Below are 19,047 nucleotides of genomic sequence, written 5' to 3'. Positions count from 1 at the left end.
TCACATTTGACAGTCAGGTCTACGATTAGACGTAACATGTGTGTTATGCTGTGGCTGTATGTGGACAAGTAAGCTCAAAAACTCTGGTTTTAGCTTACTATGGTCTAATACATTCTCAAATTAATTGTGCAATTTGTTGTTGGGAACACTTCCATCATTTGAAGTGATATAGGTATTACCGCTTACAGCTAGAGCGAATATTTGGAGTAAATTCAGCTCTTTGAATATACTCACGTTACAATGTTTGTATAGACAGTGTGTTCCAATTAAAATGCACCATATAGGGAAACTGCTATGTATTTTTTCGCACAGGATCCAAAAGGGCTTTGAAATTAACGTTCAACGTACTATTCCAATCATTTTCTAGCATCAGACAAGTGCAATAACGTACGTTGAACACTAACTTCCAATACATATCAAAGGCTTCCTGAATCCTTTGCGAAAAAATACATCAATTCTGTTGGCCTATGGTGCATTCACCCTCGGATGCACGGTATATTCTTATTTATTGTATACTTTACAAATTCAAATCCACAATTGCAGTATCAGGGGTGTTGAACTTGTGAAGCATCCATAGGTATGTGTGATTGCAATGCAGTAGATATGCAGGCCAATTACTACAGTCCTCTTTTTAAACAAATTACCTCGTGACATATAGCAAGGCTACCAACCAAAACATTCAAACCAAAAACATTTAAAAATGCATAATGCACACGAGCTCAGAAAAGAAAAGAAGGATGTGGAAGTATTTTACAAAAATTTCGGAATGTACTACAACATGAATGTTTAGTACACTTCGGCCATTGATTATATACTAGTATATAATCAATGACTTCGGTCTATTTCTTATACTGCATTTTCACTTTTTTTTATAACTTGCGATTATTACATACTATTTTCATTTCCTTTCTGAAATGTTAATCCTATAAAAGTACCACACGTAATTGCCATATTGGGCGCTCTGAATATTATTATTCAAAACAAATAGCCCACCAAGAATCTGACAAATACTAAATAACAAGACGTAATACATAATGAGGTTTAATCAATAACATATAACATTGTTTATATATTTAAAAAATGAAAGTTAATAAAATACTTTATATCTATTCACAGGCCGCAATAATCTCCCAAAATTCTCTATAGAAGCAAATTTTTGTGCACTATATACAATTTCGGATAGTTAAGCATTGCCCAAAGGTTAGCTGGTTAATTTATTCAAGCTACAACTACGTGTGGTCGCCGAGAATTTACTTCTTCTTCTTCAACTCTTCAAATCTTCTCGTCAGGTCGTCAAAATCAATATCACTGCTGTGAGTTGGTGCCTGGGGCGTATCGGACGGTACAGACGGTAAATCGGGCAGATTAGGAAAAGAGTCCCCGGATATTTTCGGCTGAAGATTTTTAGCTGCATCATGATCTGTGTTCTGTAACAACAAAACTATCAATAACACTTGTTACGTTATACATACGTTTGATAAAAGCTTTATCGTTCCACCACCAAGATTAATATTTGTTAAAGAAAATTAATGTGACTTAATACTAACTTCAAAATTGTAATCTTGAGAGGTCGCCATACTGTAAGTCGGCAAAGAATCGTCCTAGAAAAGACAGCAGATGTTAGGGTGACCGTTCTTTGAGTTTGGGTGAAATAGCTACATTTTTAATTACAACCAGAACTTATCGTCACAATAAGCAGGGGTTTCTAAAGGCTATCTTCTTATACCTTTAATTGCGTAACCTACCTCATTTTTTTCTGTTGCGGTTTTGTTTAAAAAAAAATTTTAAAAATAAAAAATTCTGTGAAAAAATTAATCACAAAATAACTTATTTGAAACGTTTGATAAAATGGATATTTACAAAGAGAGATACACCCTTTATATATTCACGTTTTCCCTACTGATTTTTTAAAAATTTGGGTGTGCCACAATTCGCTGCAATTATTGTTTTCTATGCTTACAACACAACTATTTAACTTGATCATTTTAATAACTTTTTTGCTGATGATGTTTCCAAAAAAACCTTTAGAATCGTTTCATCATCCAATGCTAATCCGCTCCAGTGTGTAATTACTCATATTGGAGACGATTTCCCATTTGAACCAGTCACTTAGATCCAAATCAAAGAAACGTTCATAATCTCAAGAAACCACCAAATAGAAACCGATGTGATAAATGGTAAAATAGATCTATTCGAAAATCTGATCCAACCCTTGACCAAACTGTACAATTTATGCACAATGCATCATTTTTAAAACTAATGAAATTAGGCCCCAGTTAGAGGACTAATACAGAATACCTTATTTACTTGCTTACTTCCAACAGTAGAAAAACTATAAACACAAAAGACAAGTTCATGAAATCAGTTTCATTCTGTCATTTAAGAACAAAAGCAGCCCGCAAATTAGTAAGCAATAGAGGACAGCAATATCAGTGTTACAATCGCAAATTGAGAATATACCTGATGGTATGAGATATTCGACTCCTTTGACTCAGGTGCCGGTGGAATATTATAAGAGAAAGGTGCTCCAAATGGTATTCCTCCTTTGGGATCGTGCGGATGCCCGCCTACACTAAAACCAGGTGACGGATCTTGAGGCGGCAAATTCTGCAAAATACGCCCATCAGCTCATATCAAACAGCTTACCACACTCACCGGATAATTAAAAGGCGCTGCCGGAAGAGAGGGCGGCGTAGGATACGTGGGATATCCAATAAATCCGGCAGGCTGTGGATCTCCCAAGTTGTTCCGGTCGCTTAGGTCAATCAAAATTCCATTAGCTACAATGGGATGAGAAAAATTGGACCTTATAAACACTACCAACCTTCCTCCTGCATGACTTGTGGATCCGGCTCGTATGGAATGTTGTAATTCTTGGCTATTTCGATTAAATACTTCTCGACCAATAGCTTAGGCGGGCTTTGAACTGAAAGTTTATGCTTCAATTTTTCACTAATGGTCTTGACATCCTCTGTCCTGCAGCTCTCACCGTACTGGTGGCCGTATTTTGAAGTGAAGATTTCGGCAATCAACTTCAATTCCTTAAATTAGAAATAGCTATATAGGTGACTTTTTTGTGCTCGGACTTTAAAGTACGAATTTACGAGATACCTTACACTCAAATTCAGACTATAAAGTCTGCATTCAGAGTATTTGTTAAAAAAAAAATCCTGAACACTTTCCAGTGCTTTCTAGGTAATTTTGAAAGCCTTGAAACATAACAGTATTTCTCAATGTCTTCCCATAGTCTTTGAGACTTCACAAGATTCTCTTCTGGAAATCTCCAGATCAGTTTCAGACCCCTGGGAAGAACTTGGGAAATGCTAAAAAGCTTCGTGGACCTTTCCAAAGCAACCTTCACAAAACAATTTCACGGAAGAAGAAAGGCTTGGAAGAGACATAACGTGCACCGGAAGAGGTTGATACAGAAAATTCAAACTTTAAAGTCTGGATGCAGATGCCCCTTTTTATACCTGTACATCAGCAAACATTCGTGGCGACACCCAAATTAAGCTAGAAACGGCCTCGGCAATCCCATCATCTAACTCCTTCATTTGTGTAATTAAGCCAAACCTCGCCAACAGCAAATCACAATACATTTCGACGATTTCCATCGCTTCTACGAGATAGTCTTCCCTGAAAGAAACCAGTGACACAAGACTGTTTATTGACAAACTGTAAGCATACCTAATAATGTGCTCGACTCTAATCTTGGCCCTTTCGTATTTACCAGCTTGTATGTAATCCGCTATTTCCCTTCTGGCCTTCATGGTCAGTTCTGTTTTCTTCTTTTCTAACAGCTTCAACCGATTAAGGGCCAATCGGAGGTTGGTTTTTAATTTCGTGTAATTTGGCGAACTCGAGAACATTGCGAATATGATCTTGTAGTTGCAATGGGTTACAACAAATTATAGTTAATAACAAATTTATGTCCGAATTAGTGAATCATACTGTAATTTTTATTTATAACGATAGTGACTCTGATTTTTGATTCGTAGAGCTTAGCCTAAGTTAGAAAGAGAGAGTGATATTACTTTGTATTGATTAAAAATGAGACAGACGTCAACTTTCACAAGGCTGTCATTCATATATGTACAGGATGGTCATGAAGATTTTAGCAATTCTGGAAAAATTTCGATTTTTTGCGTTTTTGAAACTTTCTTGGAAATTAGGGAAACGTATGCCATGGATAAATTTCAGTGCGTTTATTATTAACAATATTAAGCAAATATTCGAAAAGAACTAAATATAAACCAGGTGCATAATGTGTTGCCTACTATCCTCTTTGAGTGTATCGTGTTAGCTTCATAGACATATGAGTATTAGCATATACAATGGTATTAGGTTAGCTGAACACTGCATTTATTTTTTCTGGCATATCTTCTTAAGTAATCGGAATTTTCTGAATTTCTTTAAATCATGGTAATAACTCTTTGTTGATCTTTTTTCTAATTTGACCATCCTATCTGCTCTGGCCCCAAGAACATCCATATCTTGGACACCGTGTATAGTTGTAAAAGTGTACAGCAATATTTTTTTACCCACACCATTGAATAAGTATGATTTTATTCAATTGCCACACTATTGAGTACTACTTTCAAAATATTAGGCAGTAATATCATGTTTCAAGACACACTCTACACCTACACCTACAGGATGGTGATATCAGATTTTTAATTGGGACGAATTATTTCAAAATGGCGACTTTCAACTTTTTAAAAAAATGGAATGCCATCATATTTTTGTTGTTACTGAGATCCTAGAAGCATTATTTTTACGGTATTTTCTTTTGTCTAGTACCGCACGAATGTTTTACAGTTTTTTTGTCCAAATATCAAGTAGTGGTCAACACAAAAGAAACAATAACGCTTCTTGATATTTGAAAAATTTTTTAAGAGAACAAAATCCTGTCGTAAAAAAGAATGTTTTTAGGATCTCAATAATAAAGAAAATGATAGCATTGGCTCACCGTTTAAAGATTTCCAATTGTGAGCTACGATTTTGAATCACCCTGTATTGTTCATAATCATATGTATGGAACAAAAGTGCAGGCATTTATAAAAACACCCAAGATATGCACTTCCAAAATTAAAGAAGTGAATGGGCCATTTATGAAACAAAGATTTAAGTTTACATTTGTTTATGGCGAGCAGGGAAAATATACAAATACATATCAATCCTAAGCCTAATCATATCATGTCACTCCCCTCAAAGGGTGATTGATATGTTTCTTTTGCTACCAAGAACATTAAAAAAAATTTATTAAAATTCTTTAAACCATTTTAATGAAAATGTAGACATTAAAATAATTAACGTTTATTTCTTTTGTTTGGGTGCAGCCTTCTTCTTAGCTTCCCCCTTTTTCGGAACCGCCTTCTTCACTTTCTTCTCAGCTCTAGCTTTCGCGGCTTCTTCCGCCTTCTTTACTTTCTCCGGATGCTTCTTTGCCAGATGTTTCTTGATTGCAGTCAACCTTCTTTCTTTAGTACGCTCTGCTACGACCGCCGGATGATTCTTCGGAAGTGTAACACCACGTTTCTTGGCGAGGGCCAAATCTCTGGCATTTCTGCGTTTTTGTGCAGTGAGGATGGCGTGACGTTTTAGTACGGCGGCGTAAGGATTGAGACGAAGCATGGTTCTGATGTTAGTAAGAGGATTGCGACGACGCACGCTTTTAACAACTTTGCCTCTGTAAATGAAACAATTAATAAGTAAAGTGTAAATAATGTGATTGTACGTACTGTGGTTTACGAAGTGCCTTAAGGATTTCTTCAGATTTCAACAGGCGAGTCAAATCAGTGTTGGCCATTTTCGGTTGAGGTAAATTGTAATCTGTAATTGCACGATTACAATAAAACCGCAGGAGAAATTGTGACCAATTACCTTTTTTAACTTCGGATGACGATGACCAGGTACCGAACAGTTTGTCAAGTTGTTCAAAAGCAGACTGAGTCCAAATAATAAAACGTCCTACATGGCCACCAGGTGCCAACTTTAAGAGATTTAACTTCTTAATGCATATCATATCAACCCCTGGAATATTGCGGAAAGCACGACGTAAACCTTGATCTTTGTTGTACACAATCAATGGTCCTTTACGTTGGATTCTTCTACGGTTACGCATTTTACCTTTACCGGCACGCATACGTTGTGACTTGTACACCTAAATTACAAGGAAAATTAGACTAAGTTTTGATTGTACATTAACTCACCTTTTGAATTTCATCCCATGCTTTAAGCCGTTTAAGAAATAGAACGGCTTGTTTTGTCTTTGTGAATTCTTCAATTTTGTCAGATATGACTAAAGGTAACTCTGGTACCTTCTCAACAACGTGTCCTTTGCTCATTACCAAAGCAGGAACTCCACTCGCTGCAACAGCTGATGAAAGGGCGTAACGACGTTGATTAATATTGATGCGTCTGTGCCAACGCCGCCAAACTTTGGTCGGTGCGAACATGCGTCCACCACGACACATGTTACCAAAAGCACCTTGACCAGAACGGTGAGTACCGCCACCACGTACACGTGGAATACGAGCCACTGCACGACCAGTACCCCAAGACTCGGCAGATGTTTGATGACCTATTACAAAACTGTGTGCCATCTACTCTCACTGTGCATCTGTAGCTTACCTGCTTTGTCGCTAACGGCATACGGTTGTCGGCTATTAAAAGCCATTTGCTGATGAACGAAGTTAACCACATCAGGTCTGATGGGTGCCTTGAAGACGGCAGGCAACGACACCGTAACTCCCTTCACATGCTCTCCTTTTTCGCCATAAACGGATATCAAAGGCCGCGCGGCGGCTAACGACTGCAACGAAATTCACTTAAAATGGTCCCAACGCAAACGCCTCTTTGCAATCAAAAGCACGTGGCGCCGACAACATATGCACGAAAATGTAATTTTTACCGTGCCAGAGTGAATATAACACATGATTAGTTAAAAGTAATCAACGAATTAATGGTTTTCATAATTAATGAGTAGTAAACTTACCATTTTAAATACTTTTTAACGTAATTAATTCACTAAACTAGACGTCCACAACGAACGCCATACAAAAGGATATCACGAATTCTTTATTTTTTTATTCCAAAGAGGGCGTTGCAAGTTTCCGCCGTATCGCTGTAAGCGTAACCACCGAGTCAGAAGGGTATGGAGTGGTTCGTCTACAAAACCTTGAGTTTTACCAAAATCGATTTTTTTAGATTTTACTTTTTGAATTTATTTTTATGTATTAAATAACAACTAATTTAAGTTTGAACATGAGCAATGCGTTTGTAATTGTACGAGCTAGATTTGTACTAGCTGAAGTAAATTGAGATCCTTGAAGAGCTCAAATTTAATTGAGAAATATTTTTTATAACGATTTACCTGGTGTCTTAAAAAATATGGCTATCAACATCTTCAAAAAAAACCTGTACACTTTCCTGCTAAAATGTCAAAGTTCCTCGTAGCGTGTGAGAAGTCGTTATTTATTTCTTATCTAATACTTTACTTCTTTACTTCTACTATTACTCTTCCACTTACTTATTTACTTGTTATTTCCCTTTGTCGTTCTTCTTACATAAGATTAATAAGAATCCCAAATTGTTTCAAATTTTCTTCATAATACGTTTTATAAGTTTATTTATATACCTAATGGTCAATACTATATAAGCAAGCACGCTTATACTAGTTATAATTGTAAATTCTTTTCCTTTTTTATATTCACATAATTAACTTCACATATAATTTAATTTAATTTCTACAATGCAAAGGGTTAAGTGGAAGAGCAGGGCTAATGGATTTCCCGTTAGCATCTGAACTTCGCCCTTTTAAATTGCGCACTTGTACATTTTATTATTAAGATATTCTTGTTACCTTATATGATTAGCGTGATTTAATAAACGACATGATTATTATTATTATTATTATATGCTTGGTTTTTGAAGCTCATTACATAAGGCTTGATAGCTTTCCCAGCCATTAAAATACCTACTTTGTTATAAAAAAGAAATTGAAATCCTTTAGGTTCAAAGTTCTGAGAATATTCCCAACGTTTCAAAATTAAAATGGTGTTTGATATTTATAAATAAGGATCCAAAAGGATTCCCCCAAGCATTTACATACTAAAATGACACACACAGACCGGTTGCACAAACCTATTTGATTCAGGTTTAGTACTAATCCTGGTGATAAGAAAGGTGTGTTTGATTAATTCTTTGACACTATCAGGTCACGGTATTAACACACCCACTATGCACCAAATCGAAATGGCTTAATGTGAGGATAAAAAATGAGCCTTTAACACCGGATAAGTTTTTTGTGAAACTTTTACCTTTAAATCTATTTAAATTATGTGTTGCCTACCATGTGCAGTAAACCAGTAAGTCCTCTGAATAATTGCGATTAAACTTGTATCACCATGACTGCTGCGATTAGTAAAACACAAACATTTTTAGTTAATTTATTTATTTGTTGACCATGAACAGGTAACAATGATTATACATTTGTATCTATTTGGCAACTACAAATTTCTTAGCCTTTCGATTTACAGACAATTTTTAATAGAATAATCACTATAATGCAATAACAATTTGTGCCACTTATAAAATAACATCATTAACCACTTTACAGAGAAATATTTGTAGTATTCCAGCCATTCCATTACGGTCCTTTTCTCTAATCTTGCTTCTGTCTTGAAGTATAGGTAGCTGCAAAATTGCATAATTCAGAAATATGAGAGGACAAAAAAATAAATATAAAAAATAACTTACATTCAGGCTTGGAAAAGTAATCATAAAAATATCATAAACACGGACCAAGAAAATCATCACTAATAATTAAAAGAGCATTAAAGAATAAAAAATACTTACTACCATTATAATTGGCACCTTTGACGCTATTCTTCAATTTTATTCAGTCCAGAACTGTAAAAAAAGACAATTTTAGAATGAAATATATGAGAAGAGTGTAAATAAGACTAGCCAAAAAAGTATCTTCAGGCTTGGAAGAATAATCATAAAAATTTCATAAACACGGACCAAGAAAATCATCATTTATAATTAAACTAGAATTAAACTTTAGACTCTACTTACCACGGTCTACCATAATTGACACCCTGCCTGGAATTATTCACTATCAATCCGGGCTGAATCTGCAAACAATGAGCATTTTAGATACGTATGGGAAAAGCAACAACAAATACAAGGAATTATCTTCAGGCTTGGAAGAATAATCATAAAAATTTCATAAACACGGACCAAGAAAATCATCATTTGTAATTACGAGTAATAATACATATAAACTACTTACTAGTACGCAAATTGAAATCTGGCATTTCCTTTACTTCACGAGACGTACACTTGTATCGAGGAGCTGCAAAAAGTTTATGTTTAGATATGTACGAAGCAGCAGCGTACTTAGAAAAAGAGTTGTATTCAGGCTTGGAAAAATAATCACAAAGATATCATAAACACGGACCAAGAAACTCATCATTAATGTAACATGAGCAAGTGTGTACAAAGCTAAACATAAGTTCATTGAAAAGGGGGGTCAATGATAATACCTTGCACATGTACAGGAAAGCTGTCCTGAGGGAACTACACCAAATGGAGGGGTATCTCCATGCCTGGCCCAAGATTTCACATTGCTATCATTTCCGTAAAGTCAAACTTCTGCTCCATTCTTCACTTGAACTTGGTACAAGAATTAAAGACCTGTAAAAATATACAGTTGAAAAATGCTGGGGGTAGTAGGATAGAGTGGTGGTGAACATAACCTAGAAACACGTGTTCAGTGTTGAAAGTAAATCTACTTTCACTTAAGTTATTTATGACTTATTTAATTAACGATAATGTAATAATAACTGTAAAAATATTTTATTATTTACCTGAACCATTTCAGTTTATGTTGTCTCTTGCAAAGCAAGAAACATGTGACCATTTGACCAAATCGCGGACCAATTGATCGCGCCAAAACGCCAAAAGCCAACAAATAGGAAGTGACGTGACGATTTGATTAAAGTATTTCTTAAAAGTTGGGTCAAATCAGCAACTTGCGAATTGTACAGGTCCGGAGTTGGTATACAAACATGAAAGCAATATAAGTAGCAGATGATTTTCATTTCCGTCACCTAATGCATTTCAGTAACGGCAAAATGCGAGAAGAAATTACAGACATACACTGTACAAAATATTAGTGAAAAATTAACTAAAAAAAATAGTCCATATAGGATTGTTTTTTATTATAATAACAAATTTAAATATAAAAGCACTTTAACAGACCCGTGTTAAATGCGTATCAAAACATTTATTTGTTAATTAACAAATCAGCTTTAATTATATTTTACTCAGTACATGCATCGTTACAAAAAATACCTACTTACATAAAATATCGTAGTCAGTATAGCTTTCTTTAAAGTTTAAATACTTCAAATAACTTATTTGAAGTATTTTGAAGTATTTGAAATTGTCTAATGTATAAGTACTGAAACTATTAGTTATTCTTATTACTTATATTAAATACTTAAAACTAAGTAAGTACTTCTATTGTAAAAACTACTGGGAGGTACATACTTAGAATAAATACTGATAGTGATAATTATCGGTAAAATGTTTTACTTAATCCTCCAAGTACCAGTACGAGTAGGTAATTGTTTTTGTAACTCAAATACTTTCACAAATATTTAGTATTCGAATACTTCGCAAAGTATTTGGATACTTCGTAAAGTATTCGAATACTTCGCAAGGTATTTGAATACTTTGAGAAGTATTCGAATACTTCGCATAGTATTTGAACCTTCCTTTTTTTACCAAAAATCGACTACTCCAAAATTTCTCGGGAAAACACTTTTTCTTATTAATTTTGGTGCGTAGAATCCAAAACAATTCGTACTTTTTCGATCAGACTTCTCAATCTAAAGTTATAGACTAGAAACCAATTTCGAAAGAAAATTCAAAGGGCTGTAACTTTTGAAATAGTAGCCCAATCTTGGAACGGTTTGAAATTATGGATTCTGCAGGCCACATTCTATAAGAAAATTTTTTTTCCGGGTCGATCTGAGAAAATTTTTTTTGCGGGCCTCAAAAAAGGCAGTGTATAACCTTCCTTTTTTACCAAATATCGACTGCACCAAAATTTCTCGGAAAACACTTTTTCTTATTAATTTTGGTGCGTAGAATCCAAAACAATTCGTACTTTTTCGTTCAGTCTTCAGTCTTCTCAATCAAACGTTATAGACTAGAAACCAATTTCGAAAGAAAATTCAAAGGGCTATTTCTTTTGAACTAGTAGCCCAATCTTGGAACTGTTTGAAATTATGGATTCTACAGGCCACATTCTATAAGAAAATTTTCCGGGTGGATCTGAGACAATTTTCTTTTCGGGCCTCAAAAAAAGGCAGTGTATTACCTTCCATTTTACCAAAAATAGACTGCACCAAAATTTCTCGGGAAAACACTTTTTCTTATTAATTTTGGTGCGTAGAATCCAAAACAATTCGTACGTTTTCGATTAAACCTCTCAATAAAAAGTTATGGACAAAAATCAAATTTCGAAAAAAATTCAAAGGGCTATAACTTTTGATCTAGTAGCCCAATCTTCAAACTGTTTGAAATTATGGATTCTACGGGCCAAATTCTATAAGAAAATGTATTTTCCCGGTCGATCTCAGACAATTTTTTTCCGGCCTCAAAAAAAGGCAGTACTTTTAAGTTATTCAAATATTTGAGAACAATTTAGAAATATTTAGGGAAAATCAAATATAAAAATCCGATACATCTGAATACCGAACTCGATAGTCGGCGTAACTTAAAAACAATATAGGGGCCTTTCTTATATCCTTAAAACCATGTGTACCAATTTTCAAAGCGATCGCACGTTTCTAAACAAGTTCTCATGCACATGGACAAACAGATGGTCAAAAATGGATCTGTTCCAAAATCGCTAGGATTAATTTCAGAAAGGCGTACGTATCATGTGCACGACGTACGATCGCTTTGAAAACTGGTACACGTATTCTTAAGGATATAACTGGTATAAGAAAGGTCCTGGTAGGTACTTCCTATATGATAATCGGCCCTATGCTGTATCACTATCGTTAAGAATAACGATATCGTTATGCGGCGTTACCATAATTTTTTAAAAATCGGTATGCTGTATCACTCGTAGCAAGTGTGGGATAACGATTATCGTAATTCTCTATCGTTATTTTGCAACCATAACCAGAAAAACTTAACGACAGGGTTCATGCTACCCGTTTGGGGCGTAACGGTCCTGTCAGCGATTCGTTTGGAGTTTAAGCGGGTGTTAAAGAGAAAGAAAATGAATAATTTTCAAGGATTTTTGCAAGTAGCTTTGTTTGGGCAATTGGAAAATGTAATAAGGAGGTGAGTTCTGTGTCTTTTAATACTCGTAGATTATGTTTTTATTGAGACATGAGGAAAACATCCAACGAAGAATTTTACGAGGCAACAGCGATCCGTTTCAGATGGGTGAAATTGATTTTCAAAAAAATTTTCGAGAATCTGTAAGGCAGTATTTGGTGGTCCATTTCCGCTGGCAAACTCCTGCCACAAATGTTTGATTTTGTTTGCCTCCAACGGTTTTGTCTTTCCGTGGAGGATTATTACTTTCAATAAAATATAACAAGTCCTCAAATTGTTTCCTAGTGGTTTTTCTCCGCCTCTTATTATTCTAAACAACTAGGTATAGGTACACGTACAATTAATAATACAAATAATTTTAAAGAAACGTCTGCATTTCCAAATCTGGCGGGCATTTGTTTAAAGATAAAGCGCGCACCACAACGCCCTCTTATATTTTATCGCTGTGGTATTTCACTCTTACACGCACTGCCGTTGCGCAGCGTTCCTTGTCTTCTAGAATGTGACACTTTTTTCCGAAATAGCCACTGCGAGATACCGGGCAACGTTACGATACCGTTAAAATATTGATACAGCATATCGCGTTTATCGATAGTCGTTGTGGTCATCATAACCTTTGATCGTGAATCTGCGATAACGATTGATCGTATAGAATAACGAGAGTGATACAGCATAGGGTTGAATATTATAATAATTTAATTATAATACTCTTTTACTCCCCTTAAATTTGTATATAACAATAGAAATATAAAAAAGCTAACCCCATACAAAGTATAACTTGTTTTTTTAAGTAGTATTAAGCCTTTTATCTAGAATACTATTTTAAATTTTTAATGTATTTGAGTGACAAGTATTTGAATACTTTTTACTGTATTCGAATACTTTTCAAAGTAAGATAATGAAATTTTTCAAAGTATTCGAATACTTTTTATAGTATTCAAATACCTTTGATAGTATTAGAATACTTTTGAAAGTATTCGAATACCTTTGAAAGTATTCGAATACTTTTGAAAGTATTCGAATACATTCTAAAGTATTTGAATACTTATTTTTTTAAGTATTTGATTACTTTTCAATGTATCTGTATCTAGTATTCACTTGTGCTGGACTTAAAAGTATTTAGTATTCATATACCTTTGATTTGTGTAAAGTATTCACTATTTAGTATTCAAATACTTTTTGAAAGTATTCTGCCCAGCTCTGGTAGGTACCTATAGTTCAGTACAATACAAATTATCACTTTATCAAGCAATAGGTACATATACTTCTCAACTCTCTAGACCCCTGGACTTTTTTATCGCGGCGACGCGGCAGTTACAAAAATTCTTGTTGTATCCAAGTGGTCATTTGTTTTTCCTTTTTAAAGATTTCATAGAACTGTTAAATGTAGGACAGTTTATCGTTTATTTTGTTATCAATTTTGCTTTGGTAGATCATTTAAGTGACAGTTCTGTTTTGGTAACTCGCACTCTGCCACCAATCTGATTTTACTTATCTACACGCTTCTTAACAACGCAATTTAAATTTAGCTGGTTTGGGTACTTTAACTCAAAAGAAAACTAGTTAGGTACACTTTACAGCGACTATGTGAAGTAGCACAAAAGAATGGTGCGTGGCCCTTGAATTTTTTTCACCACAAATCCTTGCAAATGCACGATATAAGAGATCTAGTCTGCGAATATAATTTTTTAACGCACCCAAGTAGTACATTTCGCCACGTGCCCGGCTTTAAACAGAACGTACTAAACTTTTAGGTCTGAATTTGTCGCAACCGCGCTCGCCTTCCGCAATACGTTTCATGTTATCGCTGGTGATTGCCAACATACTTTCGTTCACGTTTGCTATGAAGGGGTACATGTGGAAATTTTCCTATTCTGAAAAAAACACAAATTCAAAAAAATATTTTTTGAAAATGGCTAAGCGACCATTTGTTACAATTTCCTTCTCACAAAGTGCAACATGTTTACCTACGAGAGAAAGAGAGAATCCGAAAATACCATTTTTAGGCACTAATAATAACGGTCCGGTTATCATTACTTCTGGAATAACAGTTCCGTTTCCAAAGTGGAGAGTTCTTCAATCTTCAATTGGTTCCGGACAGGTTCTTTTCGGTTCCCCCGTTTCAAAATAGGTACCTATATGAAATGTCACACAAAATTCTTAGGTTTTGTGAGATGACGAGGAAAATTTTAAAATGATTCCCGGTAACATTTCTGAAATGTCCAAAGAAATCCCCATATTCTTACGAAAACGGGAAGATTACTGAGTGGGGATAAGAAAGTATTATTAAATGTGGGTGAAGAGCTGGCTTTGAGGCGCAAAATAGTTGTTTGAGGCCGATTTCATTACTAACACTTAGAAGGTACCTACACTATATTACAATAATAGCTATTTTCGTTGGACTCGCCTGCGAAATGCTATTTGTTCTTTTATTATCCCTGCTATATCTGAGCTTTAAATGTTGGTGGGGACGTATAGTATGACGGATTGACGCAGGTTTTTTAAGAATAAAATTTGCGGTGGTGAAAAGATAAGACAATAGATCTACACCTTGTAAAGTTGCAGTTTAGTGCCTATAGGCATACCCGTGATACGATTTTTTATTAAACATTGGAACATATATAAAGACTAAAGCTTAACATTGACGCAGGGCACTCCTTTGGATCCGGTACCAGTAACTTTAAAAACAGCACCTGCTGGAGCCGGTTGAGTTTTCCCATCGATGACCAATTGGGCACTAGTCACATACAACTCGTCCAAGTTTGGGCCACCAAAAGTCGCCGATGTAATCTATAAACATATGGATATAATAAATCATTTAAAATCACCGATAATCACCTGCTGCGCAGGAAAATGGATTGTTGTGAGTAACTCTGATGTATTTGGATTCACTTTTAATAATCTAGCACCACTGAAGACAGCAACCCATAAGTTACCATCACTGTCGATAGTCATTCCATCGGGTATACCAGGGATGTTATTCCTTTCAAAGTCAAAAATGACCTTTTTGTTGCCTAGAAGTAATTTATTAGAAACAATTACAGTAGAATGAGGATCTGTTACATATTTCGCCTTTGACCATGTCATAGTCAAATTGGTCGACGGTTCTGAGCGGGGAGTCAATGTAGTACATCTTCTTCAGCTGAACGTTCCAAGCGAGCCCATTTGAGATACTTATGGTTTTCAAATGGGCTTTGACTTGGTTACAATCCAGAGTGTACAATGTGCCTTTATATGGCTCGAGCTGTCCGACCACAGGTTCAGGGCCCATCGTTCCTAAAGCTTTAGGTTACTTTTAACATTTAGCCAGCCGTCCCATACCTGCCCATAGTCTCCCCGTAGGATCTGCTTTCCCATCGTTAAATCTGTTATTAGTAAAACCCTCTTCGTTATCAACGGCTGCGAGCGTTTTGGTGTGTTGAACATGACTGCTGACGCCGTCCCAGACAATTTCCTCAATTTTTCGACCAAGCCCAATTACAAACGTGTTCTTTTTCCCTTCGACTGGTACTGCAAAACCAATCGGCCCTCCTTCTGAAATTGCACTAGAAATATCTTACCCCAAAATTATTATAGGCGCATACCTATTCTAACCTTTGCGTGAGTATCAGTTGAAGGTACATATTTATGAAGGGTTTGGCCCAATATGTCCACATAGTAGAGGGTTTGAGTAGGAATATCCCAATGCGGACCTTCTCCCAATTTAACTCGTTCTGTCACAATATCGATAGTTGGTGACATGATTGCGAACGATGCACGAATAGGAATAGTTGAAAGCGTACTTCTTTTTTATTCTCCAAATCGTAACGAAGTTCTTATCAATTTCGTTTAATTATAACAATTTATTATCGGTTTATTGTTTTTATTAAGAGAAACCATAAATATAATCATATGTACGTAAACACTTTAATTATATTAGAGAACAAAAAGGAACAAAAGCACATCCTCATTTAATCGGTAGGTATTGTGTCGTACAAAGAAGTTCGATAACGGAATTTTTCCACGTTTCTTATCAAGTGAACGCGTAACTATAGCTTAATTCATCACATATATTATAATTATTCTATATACCTACTTAATGATTTCTTTGCTGGAAAGAGACCCTCCGCGTTCATATTTTGTGTTGATCACTTGCTTTTTAAAAAAACTATCAAACTATCAAAGACATGGGAAGCGGTTAGATAAAACTATAATTATTGTACAATGTACCCTGCTGTTACCATGAATTATAACAAAAAAGTCTGAACGGTAATTTTTATTGTGGTTTATTTGTAACTGAGGGGGCTTCATTTTGGAAAATTAGTAATTTTCGAGTAATTCGCAATGCAGGTTTGGTTTTAGTATGTACCTACGTAATATGGTAATACAAGTGACAGAAGGTGTAGTTATAGGTACTTTTGAGCTTCAATTCTGGTACCTATTATGTACAGGGTGGTTCAAATTCGTGTATAAGTTAAATGTGGCTTTTGTGACTAAAAACATGCATTTAAAATGTTTAAAAAATTTACTGAAAAACTGAAAATGTCAAATTTCGTCTTTATTTTCCCTACATCAAACGGTCGGGAATAGACTGATCCGGGATCCCGCTAGCAACAAATTTCTATGGGCACTCTTTTCGAGAACCTGAATCTGTTATCAAAATTTCCATAGCATTTCCATAGCACGCTAGGTGTAGAACTACTTTCTTATTTACGCCATGTTGGATTTTTAGGGATAAAGGAATTGTGCAACCTAAATTACCGTCTGTGGGTCTCTATTCACTCTATCCAAATATGCCTACTGAATCAACATTATGATCTACCTACTTATTTGGCATGCTATTTAAATGATGCCTAAACTTAATCTAACGTTAGAAAAAGACAAATTTTTAATTGGATAGTCATAAAATACCTTTTATACACACAAAATCGTCTTGGTGAACACTACATAGTACATACTTGTACTTAGACTGTCATCACGCACATAAATAAGCCACAGTTGCCAGGGCCGAATTTAGCCAGAATTTTGTACTATATTCTACCATTGTATTTATATATACAGGGTGATTCCTATAGTACCTGCCACCGTTTGGGAGCGTGTAGGTGGTGCGTAGGGGAGTATTTTGATATAGGACACTTGGGGTCGGAAATCTAAAATAAGGGTGCCAGAGCCAAATTTACCTTCTGGAATTTCGCGCCTGTAGGTAGGCACCCAACCGGCCGGCGGTGCACACGGAGCGATCTCAGGCGGCGATGTGTGGCTGACACTTGATCAGAATTTTGTTTAAACCCACGAAATCCCGTCTGCAACGACGCGTATCAAGTGAATAAACACTATGGCAATAGTATAATAATAGTTGGGTAGATGTAGGAAGTGCATTGAGAACAACGGTGGCCACGTTGAACACTTGTAAACGTTATTGCTTTTGACTGTCGTTTTCCCTCCTTCCCTCCCATGTCGCTTCCTCGCGCTAACTTGCTCTGCATCGCTCCGCGCGAAACGTCGATCGGTTGGGTTGCCTACATACAGGCGTGAAATTCCAGAAGATAAATTTGGTTCTGGCGCCCTTATTTTAGATTTCCGACCCCAAGTGTCCTATATCAAAATACTCCCCTAGGCAACCCCTATACGCTCCCAAACGGTGGCAGGTACTATAGGAATCACCCTGTATATACCTACAATGATTGTACTTATATTCTACCATAATTACAAATTACAATAACTCCCTAAGCAGGAACTATAAATTATTGGTAGGTAACTGCCCCTGACAATGACAATGGCCGTGACAGTGACGGTAACAGAGGTAGAGGTAAAGTGATAATGATAGCGCCTGTTACGCAGAAAATGAATAGTAACATATCTGTTTAATGTCTAATTAATGTGATTTAATACTTCACACTCAAGCGAAAAACACTGTTTGTTGATCATAAATGTGACATTCTTTTATATTTCTTTACACTGTACACAACATTTATTAAGCAATATCCTAGTATGGGTATATAACATTAGAATTGAATAAACAATATATTTGTTTAAAATTCATATGTAACTTCTTACCTTATTATAATTCTCAAGCATGGTATGACAATAAGGCAAGGTATAAGAAAATGTTTAGCATAATAAAAAGAGTTTGTTAATCTTTCTTGCTTGAGCGGTTACCGTAATGAAATAAATTATACTTACAAGTTGAATTTTTTTATGAAATCGATTTAAATTACCATTCTCACGTTTTGATAAGTTGTAGTGAATCGTTTTATTGTTGTGAGTTATTATTGCATGGTTGTGTTGAAATACAGTTACTCATTCAAATAAATGCAAGGATATTTGACACGATTTTTTCTATATACCTATTTTTAACGAATATGCGTTTGCAGGTTCTTTTCCAATTAGTGACAACGACCTTCCTTATGCTCTTTCATTACTGACCTACTGAATATTCAGATTATATAATACGCAGTTAATAAACTGAAAAATTGAAAAGCCTGTAACGTATTAATACATATATAGGAAATTATGAATTATCAATTAGATAATTTGAACTGAATTATGAAAGAAAAGTACCTGTCTCCGGCATAGAAATTGTTAAATATTTAAAATTAATTCAATCAACTTCTGTTAATTAAATTTAAGTAACATGATATTTAGAATTGTAGATTGTTGTGGATACAATTCTTCTGATGATGTCAGTCAGTTCTAACT

The 19,047-nt window shown here is 35.3% G+C and overlaps 3 protein-coding genes and 1 long non-coding RNA gene across 5 annotated transcripts; all 4 read right to left on the bottom strand.

Moving 5' to 3' along the window:
* Nucleotides 1-1,025: 1,025 nt before the first annotated feature.
* Nucleotides 1,026-4,008, bottom strand: LOC116171825 (IST1 homolog). Of its 2 annotated transcripts, XM_031488827.1 has the most exons (7): nt 3,688-4,008; nt 3,474-3,636; nt 2,825-3,041; nt 2,656-2,780; nt 2,461-2,607; nt 1,548-1,601; nt 1,026-1,427 (listed from the first exon to the last, which is right to left on the bottom strand). In XM_031488827.1, exons 1-7 carry the CDS (start codon nt 3,867-3,869, stop codon nt 1,251-1,253), a joined length of 1,065 nt encoding a protein of 354 aa, XP_031344687.1. In that variant the 5' UTR covers nt 3,870-4,008; the 3' UTR covers nt 1,026-1,250. The 2 variants fall into 2 exon arrangements, with proteins under 2 accessions (XP_031344687.1, XP_031344688.1); XM_031488828.1 differs by lacking the exon at nt 1,548-1,601 and having other exon boundaries at nt 3,688-4,007.
* A 1,236-nt stretch (nt 4,009-5,244) lies between these two features.
* LOC116171468 (60S ribosomal protein L4) lies at nt 5,245-7,091 on the bottom strand. The gene is made up of 6 exons (XM_031488327.1): nt 6,998-7,091; nt 6,634-6,814; nt 6,213-6,583; nt 5,884-6,163; nt 5,742-5,832; nt 5,245-5,689 (listed from the first exon to the last, which is right to left on the bottom strand). Exons 1-6 carry the CDS (start codon nt 6,998-7,000, stop codon nt 5,317-5,319), a joined length of 1,299 nt encoding a protein of 432 aa, XP_031344187.1. The 5' UTR covers nt 7,001-7,091; the 3' UTR covers nt 5,245-5,316.
* A 1,345-nt stretch (nt 7,092-8,436) lies between these two features.
* LOC116171565 lies at nt 8,437-9,994 on the bottom strand. The gene is made up of 6 exons (XR_004145466.1): nt 9,876-9,994; nt 9,552-9,702; nt 9,299-9,361; nt 9,082-9,140; nt 8,860-8,913; nt 8,437-8,697 (listed from the first exon to the last, which is right to left on the bottom strand). It is a non-coding gene; the product is annotated as an uncharacterized LOC116171565 (long non-coding RNA).
* A 4,920-nt stretch (nt 9,995-14,914) lies between these two features.
* Nucleotides 14,915-17,276, bottom strand: LOC116171285 (regucalcin-like). The gene is made up of 5 exons (XM_031488038.1): nt 15,954-17,276; nt 15,691-15,903; nt 15,433-15,645; nt 15,208-15,383; nt 14,915-15,159 (listed from the first exon to the last, which is right to left on the bottom strand). The coding sequence occupies exons 1-5, from the start codon at nt 16,108-16,110 to the stop codon at nt 14,998-15,000; spliced, it is 921 nt and encodes a 306-aa protein (XP_031343898.1). The 5' UTR covers nt 16,111-17,276; the 3' UTR covers nt 14,915-14,997.
* Between the last annotated feature and the right edge of the window lie 1,771 nt (nt 17,277-19,047).

The sequence above is a fragment of the Photinus pyralis genome, unplaced genomic scaffold (assembly GCF_008802855.1).
Source record: "Photinus pyralis isolate 1611_PpyrPB1 unplaced genomic scaffold, Ppyr1.3 Ppyr1.4_LG5, whole genome shotgun sequence".
NCBI classification, from domain to species: domain Eukaryota; kingdom Metazoa; phylum Arthropoda; class Insecta; order Coleoptera; family Lampyridae; genus Photinus; species Photinus pyralis.
This window is presented reverse-complemented; position numbering and strand designations above follow the sequence as displayed.

Excerpts from the sequence above, each read along its gene's own strand:
- LOC116171825 (XM_031488827.1), bottom strand. The coding sequence starts at position 3,869 with ATGTTCTCGAGTTCGCCAAATTACACGAAATTAAAAACCAACCTCCGA. Across the intron at positions 3,637-3,687 it reads AGAGTCGAGCACATTATTAG|GGAAGACTATCTCGTAGAAG; the intron begins GTATGCTTACAG and ends GGTTTCTTTCAG. Across the intron at positions 3,042-3,473 it reads GAATGTTTGCTGATGTACAG|GAATTGAAGTTGATTGCCGA; the intron begins GTATAAAAAGGG and ends TTCTAATTTAAG.
- LOC116171285 (XM_031488038.1), bottom strand. The coding sequence starts at position 16,110 with ATGTCACCAACTATCGATATTGTGACAGAACGAGTTAAATTGGGAGAA. Across the intron at positions 15,646-15,690 it reads TACGGGGAGACTATGGGCAG|GAACGATGGGCCCTGAACCT; the intron begins GTATGGGACGGC and ends CTAAAGCTTTAG. Across the intron at positions 15,384-15,432 it reads CATGGTCAAAGGCGAAATAT|GCAACAAAAAGGTCATTTTT; the intron begins GTAACAGATCCT and ends AATTACTTCTAG.
- LOC116171468 (XM_031488327.1), bottom strand. Across the intron at positions 5,833-5,883 it reads GTCATCCGAAGTTAAAAAAG|ATTACAATTTACCTCAACCG; the intron begins GTAATTGGTCAC and ends GTGCAATTACAG. Across the intron at positions 5,690-5,741 it reads AAGGCACTTCGTAAACCACA|AGGCAAAGTTGTTAAAAGCG; the intron begins GTACGTACAATC and ends TTTCATTTACAG.